Raw genomic sequence first — 12,823 nt, 5'->3', positions numbered from 1 at the left:
ATGAAGATTCATTCCTGAGGGGAAATGGAAAACAAGGAAAAAATTAGAACTTTGTATCCCAGAGTAAAGTATGGGTGGCTGCATGACATCCTGAATGAGAGCCAATTTGATCAGATTTGCATGGAAATTTGATTATACTTTATGACATGTTATGGCACTGAAGTGGTTTTAGTTTTGATCTGTACTGGGAGGACTGGAAATGTGGGACTTAGCAATGACTTAGGAATTCTCCTGGACTTGGCAGTGACTTTTTATAACACTAACCACAGTATCTTTCTTAGCAGGCTGTCCAAGTTGTAAACTGGTAGTACTACATTCATTCTATTCCTCCTTGAGCACCATTTCTAGAACATGGTTCTGAGTGATAACTGCATAAATTTATGGTATTTACGTTGTGGCATACTTCAGTGCTCTATCTGTCTGCTATACTTTTAAACATTTACAAAAAACACCCCAAAACCACTGTCCCAAGACATGGAGTAAAATGTTACCAATCTACAGATTACTCATTTCTACTTCTCTTTTTCATCCAGCAAGAAGAATTCGGCTGTATCTGCACTGCAGCAATAATCTAGTTTGACACCACTCAAGCAGCTGTCCTGACTCAGTGCTATGGAATTCTGGGAACTGTAGTTTTGAGTTATTTAGCCTTCTGTCAGAGAGCTCTGGTGTCACAACAAACTACAGTTCCCAGAATTCCATAGCATTGAGCCATGGCAGTTAAAGTGGTGTCAAACCAAATTATTGCTGCAGTGTGGATGCAGCCAACAAATAAAAAGCAGTTTAAATCCATAATCAGTGTTTGGGCACAGCAACAGTATACATAAGGGCTAATAAACTGAAGCTTATGATAGCACTCTTCTTGGCAGACTGTTTATCCGCCTGGCCAAGTAGTGTTCACCTATTCAGGACACAAGTGAATTCTCCCAAAACACACATATTCATAGTCTGGAAATGTTACATGAAGCAGCTCTGCTACTGTAGGCTCAGGTTGCCTTGGTACAGAATATCTTTCACCAGTTGAGGATTATGTGCCATCAGGAGGCCTTTCTGGAAAGAGATAGCCTGACACACCCTATAGATTAGAGTAACATGATAAATGATAAATGTAATTAAATGTAAAACAATCTAGGAAGTACATGGAGGGAAAGGTAGAAACACTGGCAATAAATAAAATAATACAATAAAGCGCAAATATTTGGAGAATCATGGAACACCTGGAATGCAATGAGTGAGTCTTACCATGGGAAAACCTAATTTACTCGAAGAATGAAACCACATGGCATGAGATGCCAGAGATCCATAGGAATCTTATCTTGTCATGAACAGGCAGTACGCAATCATTCCTTAGCCTGATTCCTATTGTTAGTCCTCAACTAGAGTTGATCCACTGAATTAATGGGTTTTAACTATGTTTTGATTTACCATTCAGTACTTGATTTAATCAGTCTACTCTAGTGAGACTAATATCAGGATTTTAGACTTCTTATCCAGACCGAAGCTCAGTTTTTGAAGAAAGCCTGATTAAAATATTTATCATCTGTAAAATGTTTAAAATAATGGACTTCTAAATCACTGACAATTTGCAGCTATCTGTACTTCTATAGCAGCTATTTAAGTGGCATACAATGTTATTTACAAAACATACAAAAGTTTCAGGTTCTTCCTCCTCCTCTTCTTCACCCTCTTCTTTCGTTGCTCCACCCTTTGCATACACACCTTCCATGGTGCTTACAATCTGTGAAAAGTTCCAAATCATTTTATTATGTCTCACCAGCTATCCTTCATTCTTATCTTATATAATAATAATAATAATAATAATAATAATAATAATAATTTTATTTATATTTTCCCTCCTCTCCCAGATGGATCAAGGTGGGATTACAGCTCATTAAAATCCATACATCAATAATAAAATACATATAAAATACATCAATAAAAATAATATAGTTAATCTTAAAACTAATTTATCAAGTGGAAATGCAGTGGATTCGTACAATAGTCTGGAGGTGTTTCTTACACAAGGTCAGGTGGGTAATCCATCTTAAGTGTCTTCCTTTTTTAATTTTTTTTATTTCTTACCAAAAAAAGCAGAAAACAATAACAAATACAAACAAAAACAAGCTAAAATACAGATCCTTAAAAACCAACTTCAAAGATTCAAGGTCATGTGGGATGTAAAAGGGTAACATTACATAAAAACAGGGATGGACTCAGAACACAAAGATACCTTCTTTGCACCAGTTCAATCATCGAAAGGGAATCATATTACAAAGGAAGACCCACTTCTGCTCTAATGTTGTTGAGATAATATAAGTGGGGATCATCGTTCTTCAAAAGGTAGAGGAAGATCCTACCCCCGCAACCTTCTAGATTGATCAGTGAGCTTTTCCATAAACCAAAAATTCCAAAATCGAGACCACCAATCAGTCATATTGACCTTTCCAGTTTTCTAAGCCCTGGCAATTTCAATCCTGGCCAATGCCAACAAAAATGCAATATCTTTACACGGAAAGCAATAAAAGTTCTGGAGAAGGGACAATTTTTTGATCAGTGATTTCTGAAACTAAGTTAACTACTGAATGCTAAATTGCAAATACACTTGGACAATCGTACCACATGTGCAGGAAGGTACCTCTCTTACTACACCCTCTCCAACAACACGAGGTGGGGTTCTTAGTAATGCGTGCAAGTTGTAGTGGTGTGAGGTATCGTCTTAAGCGTCTTCTTAAACGGCTCCAAGGAGGTAATGAGACGGATATCTTCCAGGAGATTATTCCACAATTTCAGAGCAGCTGCTGTAAAGGCTCTCTGGGAAGTCAATGTGAGCCTGGTTGATTGATGTTCTAACACGTTCTTCACAGTTATTCTAAGTGTGTGGGGCAGGTTGTGTAGGGAGAGGCATTCCCGCAAGTAACAGGCCCAAGCCATGTAGGGCTTTAAAGGTAATAACCAACACCTTGTATTGCGCCCAGAAGCTAATTGGCAGTCAGTGAAGAGATTTCAAGACAGGTGTTATATGGTCTAACCTGGATCAACCGGTGATCAGTCTGGCTGCCGCGTTTTGAACCAGTTGAAGCTTCCAAACTTGGTACAAGGGTAGCCCCACATAGAGCGCATTACAGAAACCAAGACTAGAAATTACCAGTGCATGTACCACTGCTTCTAGGTCCTTTTGGTCCAGGTAGGGGCACAGTTGGCATATCAACTGAAGTTAGTACGAAGCACTCCTGGCTGTCGCATCCACTTGAGATGACAATTGTAGCGACGAATCCAGAAGTACTCACAAACTGCAAACTTCATCCATTAGGGGGAGTGTGACCCATCTAGGACTGGTTGACAAATCTCCATCCCTGGACTTAAGGTACCTATTGCAAGTACCTCCGTTTTCTTTGGATTCAGCTTGAATTTGTTTTCCCTCATCCAGCCCATTACCGACTTAAGACAGGCATCTAGAGGAGAGATGCCATTCTTAAGTCACTACATCAGTCGGAGACATAGAGAAGTAGATTTGGTTGTCATCAGTGTACTGATATCACCATGCCCCATGTCTCCAGATGATCTCTCCCAGTGACTTCATGTAAATGTTAAACAGCATGGGGGACAGGATGGCACCCTGAGGGATGCCAGATGTCAGCTCTCTCTTGGTAGAGCAACTGTCCCCCAGCCTCACCATCTGGAATCTGCCCATGAGGTTGGAATGAAGCCACTGGAGTGCAGTACCCCCAATACCTAACTCCCTCAGACGTTCCAGAAGGATACCATGGTCTATGGTATCGAAGGCCGCTGACATGTCCAAGAGCACCAACAGGGTCACACTTCCCCTGTCGACATCCAGATGGAGATCATCGACTAAGGCGACCATGGCAATCTCAACTCCATATCCTGCCCTGAAGCCGGTTTGAAATGGGTCTAGATAATCAGCTTCCTCCAAGACAACTTGGAGTTGGAAGGCAACTGCCCTCTCAATCACCATGCTCAAGAATGGTAAAGCCTGGAGCCAAAATTTTATTTAATTACAGAATCATAGAGTTGGAAGAAACCTCAAGGGCCATCTAGTCCAATGCCCTGCCATGCAGGAATACACAATCAAAACACTCCCAACAGATGGCCATCCAGCCACTGTTTAAGAACCTCCAAAGAAGAAGACAGAGCAGTCCCAAAATGGTGCTTTGAACCAAGGCAGACTAAGGGGGACAGTACAGACATATGCAGTTGAGGGAGTTGGGATTCCACCAAAAGATGGTTGATGAGATTAAGGCGGGATACAAACGGCCCTCAAGGGGCCGTTTTCCCGCCGCCGCCATTCGCTGCGTAGGGAAGCCCCAGCTGCCAGACCGCGAGGCTTCCCTGCGCAGCAAAAAAGGAGCGGCGAAATGCCGCTCCTTTTTGGAACGCGGAAGTGGCGCTGCGAGGGGTGGAGTGCGTCCTCGCGACGTCACTTCCGCCGCGACACGTCTGGACGCACAGCGTCCAGTACGTCAACATGGCGGCGCCCATGTGGATGGGCACCGCAAAAAAGTACGCGCTCCGCGCGTACTGGGAGGAAGGGCTGTCAGGAAGGTAAGAACCTTCCTAACCCTAATACGGCCCTTCCTAACCCTAGTACGCGCGGAGCGCGTACTTTATGGCGGTTTGTATCCCGCCCAAGAATGTTTTGAGCAGGTACATGAAAACCCATTAATGTGAGTCACATGTGTGTGCTTCATTCTCAGTTTCATTTCTTTTGCTGCTCTTCCTGTAGTTGTGTTTATTTCTTCAAGAGTAAATTAAAAGGGTTCCTCCTTTCGAGGCAAATTTTAATTTCGTTTTGTTCCATCCCCTTTCAAGCAAGAAAAGATTTAACTTCTTCCTGTTGGATCCATTCCTTTGCTAACAGAAAATATTAAGGGCTGCCATTTCTTGAGAAGATGGTGAGGTATAGCTAGGCATAGAAAAAGTAATTGATTTTAGGTAGAGGAGCCTATTTATATCTATTCCTTCTGGCCAAGGGACTGGAAACAGGACCTACTTTATAAAGTTTCACTTCATTGTATTATACTGCAAGTATTTAAAAATGTATTAATAACATGAGATTTATTTTTAACAAACCGTTTAACTTGTGTAATATTAGAATGCCATGAGTATTTATCATCAGTTTATTGTTAATTCTTTTACACTGCTCAATTAAGAGGAATATTCAGACAGAGGAATTTTAATTTAGACTAATTAATTAGGAGACCAACAACTTTTGACATACTCCTTCATTTTTTATTACTAGAAATATTGTGAAAAAATAGAAGATTATCTTGTCAGCAAATTTATTGATCATTTGTAAGCCACTAAACACTAGATTATTTCAGATAGTATTTTCCCCACTTTAAGATAAAAATACAGTTTGAAAAAAGAAAGGACAACCTTGTTTGTTTTCTCTGTGTATATTAATAATGAGGTAGCACAAGCATGAGTCCTAGCTATAAACTTACCTCCTGGAACATGCTAATCAGTTCTTGCACCACTGTTCAATAGTCAAAGAATTAGTACAATGCAGATATTTACATATACTCATTTATAAAATAAAATCTAAAAATAGCAGCACATATGTACAGTCGAACTAAAAAAAAAGTGAGGCTGAGGGAATTAACAACTAACTTACCTCATTTAGATGGCCTGTGATATTCCTAAGCATATCCATTTCATCTAGCATTCTATCTTTATTTAGTGATGGAAGAGTTAAAGAATACTGTGCAACAGACTCTGCAGGAACTGCAGGCATTATAACCATTGTGTCAGGTTCATACTTTATTTTTTCTTTCTTCTTTGTTCCAGGAAGAGAGCTGAGCGGTATTTCTTTCCCTCTTGGTTTTGCTTCTTTTGCTGCTCTCATTGTTGTAGTTGCGTTGTCTTTGGAAGAGCAGGTTTTTGAAACTGTGTTATTCCAAATTATGAGTGTGAACAAAGAAGTAAAAAACAACACATTTTGATTTTTAAAATAATACATTTTGCTCAATGGAGATGTTAATCAAGTTCCTGATTCATTTAAACTACCTAATTTTAAGTATTGGTACTTACTGCAAACACTGCATCTCACTGTGCTAATATAAAGATGTAAAGAGGTGTTTTTCTTCATACTCAACAAAAAAAACACCCCAAGGAAGCCTCAACTGCCAGGAATCCATCATCAGGAACATTTAGATGTGGCAAGATTCACTACAAGATTCACTAGGAGCCCTGGTGGCGCAGTGGTTAAATGCCTGTACTGCAGCCACTCACTCAAAACCACAAGGTTGCGAGTTCAAGACCAGCAAAAGGGCCCAAGCTCGACTCAGGCTTGCATCCTTCCGAGGTTGCTAAAATGAGTACCCAGACTGTTGGGGGCAAATTAGCTTACTTGCTGTTCACCGCTATGATCTTTGGAATAGCGGTATATAAATAAAACAAATTATTATTATTACAGAGTAAGATCTTTTAAATATGACATTTGTGTGTGGAGTTTATCACATGGGACGAATCCCATACAGAAATTAAATTTAAATGGAAAACAACTCTCATTTGTGGGTAGTTTTTCAGATGATGTTCAAGGTTAACCCGACAGAAAGTTGGAAAAAAAACCCAGCATTTGCGGGAAATTTTTCAGATGATGTTTGCATGAAAGAGAAATAACGCAAAAATGACTCAAACGCAAAGTCGTCAAAACCTGCTCCTTTTTACTTTTGCTAAAATCCGAAAGTACAAAGGAGCTTTCCATTCAGGTTATTTTTGCGTTCTTTGTCTTTCACGCCAACGCATCTGACAAACAACATCCGGATGTTAAAATCCTTTTTCTGCACGGGATTTTACCAATTCGCCCTCCATGTGATAAACTCCTGTGTCCAAATATGTGGGGGGAGGGGGTTGAACAGAAAATGTTTTTCTCTGAACAAGAAACCTTTTTTGCCACAAAATCATGGTTCTCCACACAACCTATCATCGTGCAGAAAATACTTTTTGGCAAAACCCACAAATTTGCTCCAGACAAATTCATGTTTTCCTACGCAAAAATGTTTTTGTATTTAGTACTTATTCAGAAGAGTCCCAAACTGTGAATGTCTTTTAAAATTATGCAGCGTCTCCTCCCAAAATGGATTTACATCTCGGTGCTAACAGGATCCCCCCTCTTTCCCAGATATATCAGTTGCCTTTGGAGCTTTTTTGCAGTTACAGTGGTGCCTCGGGTTACGAAATTAATTCGTTCCGCTGTCAATTTCGTAACCCGAAAGGCTTTCGCAAGCCGAATTCCCATAGGCGCTAATGGGGAAAAGCCGCGATTCCGTGTGAAATCGCGCAGAAAAGCACCAAAAGTTTTTTCGTAACCCGAAAAAACTTTCTTAACCCGGAACAATAATTTCCTATGGGTTTTTTTCGTATCCTGAAAATTTCGTAACCTGGGTATTTCGTATCCCGAGGTACCACTGTACTTTCTCACTGATACCCTTTAGCATTTGCAAGGCATTCCTTTTCTGTAGTTAGCAGGATCTGGGATTAGAATTATAGTTTCACATATCACTTAAAATACTGCAATATTATCAAAACAATGTAAATCAAGATTCAATTATAACGTTTACTTTGAAGTGCGGTCTTTCAAAGTACTGTAGTAGTCCTGTGCAATTCAGGACTATGGTACATTTAATGAAAAGATTCCTCAGAGTAACCTCTGGTCCTGTAACTGATTCTTTCCTGTTTATTCACAGGTACCATGGCATTTGTTAATTAGCTATTAAATAGTGAACCAATCATTATTGGTTTCAGCAGTCTGATTCAAACTGTGAGGAGGTTGTTAATTATTGGTTTCCTCTTTGAAGTCAGAGCGATCTTTTGTTTTGCTATTACTGTCAAGTAACAATTTGTACAAATTTTAGCTCTGCCTCTAAATAGAAAACTAGTAATTTAAGTCAACTGTGCAGCATAACCACTGGGACAACTACTACTGCAACTATGTTGGGTTACAAAAAAAGGAACTGTCACACGTTTTCCTGAAAAGAACAAGATTGCTGTACAACATAAAAATTATAACTTTTTGGCATCCTGCATCCTATGAAAAAGACTAGTGAACAAAATATGACAAGTCCATATAAAATTACTTCCTTAAAAAAACAATTTGAGGAGAATAAGAACAACATCTGGGTTCAAATTGTGTACATAAGGCACCCTAACAGTATATTTGAATTAATGTACCTGCATTAGGAGAGTTCTGTTCAGTCTTTCAGTGATTCCTCAGATGATTTAGTGTTCTCAAACTTAAAAAGAACACAAATAAGATAGGATTAAAACAACATATCTGCCTTTTAAATCTGGGGTCTGAGAAGGGTAATGACTGCTCCAGAAGGAATAAATTTTGTACATCTCTTGACCTTCTTTAAGTACAATGGTAAATGCGGGAGGACCAGTGAGAGAAGAATATTAGTCAGATGGCAGACATGGCTCACTGCACAGGATCTGGTGCCTTTAGGGCATTTCGGCACCTATATATTACACCTGTGTCATCTAACAGGTTGAGCTTTTGGATTAGGAACCTGGGAGGCCAAGGTCTGAAACTGGTGTGGCCATGGAAACCCACTGAGCAAGTCACACTCTCTCAGCCTCAGAGGATTGCAAGGGCAAACCCGCCTCTGAAGAAACCTGCCGAGAAAACCCCATGATAGGTTCGCCGTAAGACAGGCAGCAGGGTGGCCAGGTGTCCTAACTACAAAGGAGGACAAAAGACATTCAATAAAAATGTAGGACGTGACCAAACAAAAGCCAAAAATCATATAAATGTAAATTCATGCCTCTTAGGCCCGAAACACACTGCAGAAATAATCCAGTTTGAGACTACATTATCTGCCTTGGCTCGGTGCTAGGGAATTCTGGGAGCTGTAGTTTCTTGTGCTTACAGAGCTCTCTGACAGAGAAGGCTAAATGTCTCACAAAACTACAGTTCCCAGAACTGTCTAGCATTGAGCCATGGCACTTCAAGCGGCCTCAAAACTGGATTATTTCCACATTTTGGACATCAGTTAGTCTCGAAAGGTGGTACAAGATCCCTTCGTTTATAATCACTTTGCCATCCAGAGTGTTATACTGGTCCTCTTTTTCCAGGACATGTCCTACATGCCAGCCAAATGATGTCCTCCATTGTGAGCCTGACTTCAGCTCCAAAACACACTGCAGAAGTAACGTAGTTATATAAGCCTGGCTCAGTTACTGCTGAGGAATCCTGGGAAGTGTAGTTTTGTGAGACATTGGGCCTTCTCTCTCAGAAGTGGCATCCACACTGGAGAAATAACCTGGTTTGGCACCACTTTGACTCTTTGTCTGGCTGTTTGCTATGGAATTCTGGGAGTTGGAGTTTGTTGTGGGGCCCAGAGCGGAGCTCCACTCTGGGCCCCACAACTCCAACTCCCAGAATTCCATAGCAAAGAGCCAGACAGAGTTAAAGTGGTGCCAAACCAGGTTATTTCTCTAGTGTGGATGCAGCCAGAGATAGCTCTGGTGCCACAACAAAACCCAGTTCCCAGGATTCCCTGGCACTGAGCCAGGGAAGTTAAAGAGGTCTCCCAAAAAGTGGATTATTACTGCAGTGTTGTTTTGGACCCTATAGACTTGAGCCTGCTTCCTCAGAGGCTGGATTATACTGTTTAATATATATCAGCCTCACTCTCACAGACCCACCTAAAAGAAACCAGACCAGCACCAAGCACTGCTGCTGTTAGTGCTGTTGCTTATTTTGCTGACAGTGGTTCCTAATGGGTGTTGTTCAGCTCACAAGGCGGGCCCCTCATCTCTCCTGAACCCGCCCTCGCTTCTGGCCTCTTCCTTCTTGCTCTTCTTTCTGAGGGAAATGGTCGTTAAACGGCCATTTGTTTTTGAATTGGAGCCTTGCTTGGGCAAACAGAGAAAGCGCCCCTGGTGGCCTTCTCACTTCTCTCTTCCCTCTCTGACTCCTTTTTATTTTCCCCTTACAATTTTGGGCCAATATACACTGCAGAAATACTCCAGTTTGACACTGCTTTAACTGCCTTGGCTCAGTGCTAGGGAATTCTGGGAAGTGTAGTCTGTTGTGGCACCAGATCGCTCTCTCTCTCTCTGACAGAGAAGGCCCAAATGTCTCACAACAAAACTACAGTTCCTGTTTATGATATTCTTATTTAAATTAATCATTTATATTATGATAAGCATAAGCCTAAACGTAAATACCGTAAAATATTTCTTTTTATAAAAATAAAGTGTATGTGCGCATATATATATATATATATATATATACACACACACACACACACTACAGTTCCCAGGATACCCTAGCACTGAGCCAAGGCAGTTAAAGCGGTTTCAAACTGGATTACTTCCGCAGTGTGTTTTGGGCTTCAGTTTGGTCCAGAACACACTGCAGAAATAGTCCACTTTGAGACCACTTTAACTGCCCTGGCTCAGTGCAAGGGGATCCTGGGAACTGTATATATATATATATATATATACACACACACACACACACACACACACACACGTTTTCATAAAAAGAAATCCTGTTTTACAGTATTTACATTTAAGCTTATCATAATATAAACAATTAATTTAAATAAGAATATCATAAACAGGAACTTTAGCCTTCTCTGTCAGAGGGTTCAGGTGCCAGAATAAACTACAATTCCCAGAATTCCCTAGCATTGAGCCAGGGCAGTTAAAGCGATCTCAGACTGGATTATTTCCGCAGTATGTTTTTGGGCCTCAGTTCGACCCAGAAAACACTGCAGAAATAATCCACTTTGAGATGGCTTTAACTGCCCTGCTAGGGAATCCTGGGAAGTGTAGTTTATTGAGGCACCTGAGAGCTCTCTCTCTCTCTCTGACAGAGAAGGTCCAAATGTCTCACAGAATTACAGTTCCCAGAATTCTTTTATTTGGCATGACCAAATAAAAGCTAAAAAAAACAAAAAAACACTCATAAGTTCATGCTTTTTAGTCCTGCTCAAAAAGGAGGGCATCTTGAAAACCCGTCCTAGACCAGGGTGACCAGATATCTCCTGACTGCAAAGGACAAGGAACCTCAAAATGTAGGATGCTCAAGAAAAATGTAGGGCATGACCAAATAAAAACTAAAAACACTAATAAGTTCATGTTTCTTAGGCCTGCTCAAAATGGAGAACATTTTCAAAAATCCTCCTGGACTAAGGTGACAAGATATCCAAATTGCAAAGTATACGCTATTCAAGAAAAATGTAGGACATGACCAAATAAAAGCTAAAAACACTCCTATAAGGATAAATTCATGCTTCTTATTCCTCCTTAAAATGGAGGACGTTTCAAAAATTCCCATTGGATCAGGGTGACCAGATATCTTAACTGCAAAGAAGGACAAGGAACAACAAAATGTAGGATGTTTAATAAAAATGTAGCACGTGACCAAATAAAAGCTAAGACGACTCATATAACTATAAATTTGTGCTTTTTATTCCTGTTCAAAATGGAGGGTGTTTTGAAAATTCCCCCTGGACCAGGGTGACCAAATATTCTTGCCGCAAAGGAAAGACAATGTACCACGATATATAAGATTTTCAAGGAAAATGTAGGACCATGACCAAATAAAAGCTAAACGCACTCATAGAAATGTAAATCCATTACTTCTTAGTTAGGTTCAAAACGGAGGACACTTTGGGATTCTTCCTAGACAGAACATTGAAATGTAGGACAGGTCCTGGAAAAGGAGGATGTCTGGTCACCCTGTGCTATCAAAACAACATGTGGAGCAACTAGGAAAGTTGGTCAATGATGCATCAGAAAAAAATTCCCTCCTCAGTTTTCCATGTTTTTGTAACCACACTGGCTTAAAATCTGATGGGAATGGGATGGAAAGCTTGATCGTTTCATTGTGTGCAGCTGGACCTAATAAAGACATCATTCCTTACATATTTTTTGTACTTCTTTTTGGTGGCTACTTACAGTTTGTTCTTCAGACTGTCCTTGTCTCCCGCTGAAATCAATGGGACCCACAGCACCATTCTATACAAATTTATTCAGAAGTAAGCTCCAAGGCCTTGCTCTCTTAGCAAGCGTGAACAGGAGTGTAGCCTTACTTGGCACCTGGCTGCACAAGTCTCCCCCAAATCCCCAATATAAGAAATGGAGAGGAGGAATTTTATTTATTTCCCCAACGAACAGAAACTGTTGTTAACAGCTTTGCTTTATTTTGGATTTTACATTATCATGTCTGTACATCAGCCTCTGCTGAGCTTGCTTTTAACTCAACAAGTGCAGGAATGCAGTTTTAGCTCGGCCGCTTCAGTGGCTGTAATAGTACAAAATCAATTGCACATTAGTATCACCAAAATTATAGAGCCAGTGTGGCTTAGTGGTTTGAGTTGTTGGAGTATGACTCAAAGCCAGGGTTCGATTCCCACCTCGGCCATGAAACCCACTGGGCAAGTCACATGCTCTCAACCTCAGGGGAAGGCCATGCCAAACCTCCTCTGAACAAATCTTGCCAAGAAAAAAACCATGACAGGGTCGCCTTAGGGATGCCATAAATCCAAAATTACTTGAAGGCACACAACACACACACACACCACCACCACCACCACCACCACCAAAATTATATTGAACTATAACACATATCAGATTGACGCATGTATAAACAAGCCTTAGAAATCAGCCCAAACAAACGTTATATATCAGTCCAAACGCATTTGAGGAAGTATATTTAAGTCTATGAAAGCTCATGCTGCCAACTTCTTTCTTTCTTTCAGTTAGGACTTTATCACATGGGGAAATCGCATGAAAATTGCACAATCGCAATTAACATTGTCACACAACGTCGCAATTAAAGTGGTAT

General features: G+C 40.5%; 1 protein-coding gene across 8 annotated transcripts in view; it reads right to left on the bottom strand.

Annotated features, from left to right (window-relative positions):
- Window positions 1-12,823, bottom strand: part of LOC149310011 (uncharacterized) — a 235,216-nt gene that overhangs the window by 191,817 nt on the left and 30,576 nt on the right. For 4 of the 8 annotated variants that reach the window (XM_089533473.1, XM_089533480.1, XM_089533481.1 and 1 more), the window contains exons 1-4: window positions 9,670-10,028; window positions 8,194-8,255; window positions 5,636-5,907; window positions 1,649-1,738 (exon numbers count right to left, since the gene is read on the bottom strand). In XM_089533473.1, coding sequence (XP_089389599.1) covers window positions 1,649-1,738; window positions 5,636-5,866 — 321 coding nt within the window. In that variant the 5' untranslated portion in view covers window positions 5,867-5,907; window positions 8,194-8,255; window positions 9,670-10,028. Of the gene's footprint in view, window positions 1-1,648; window positions 1,739-5,635; window positions 5,908-8,193; window positions 8,256-9,057; window positions 9,231-9,573; window positions 9,599-9,669; window positions 10,029-12,823 lie in introns of those variants that run through there. The other 4 variants (XM_089533478.1, XM_089533475.1, XM_089533477.1 and 1 more) reach the window with 4 other exon arrangements.

Source organism: Sceloporus occidentalis, unplaced genomic scaffold (genome assembly GCF_023333645.1).
Source record: "Sceloporus occidentalis isolate IW3139 unplaced genomic scaffold, rSceOcc1.0.p SCAF_7, whole genome shotgun sequence".
Lineage (NCBI taxonomy): Eukaryota > Metazoa > Chordata > Lepidosauria > Squamata > Phrynosomatidae > Sceloporus > Sceloporus occidentalis.
Note: the sequence above shows the minus strand (reverse complement) of the source record. Positions and strands in the feature narration are given on the sequence as shown.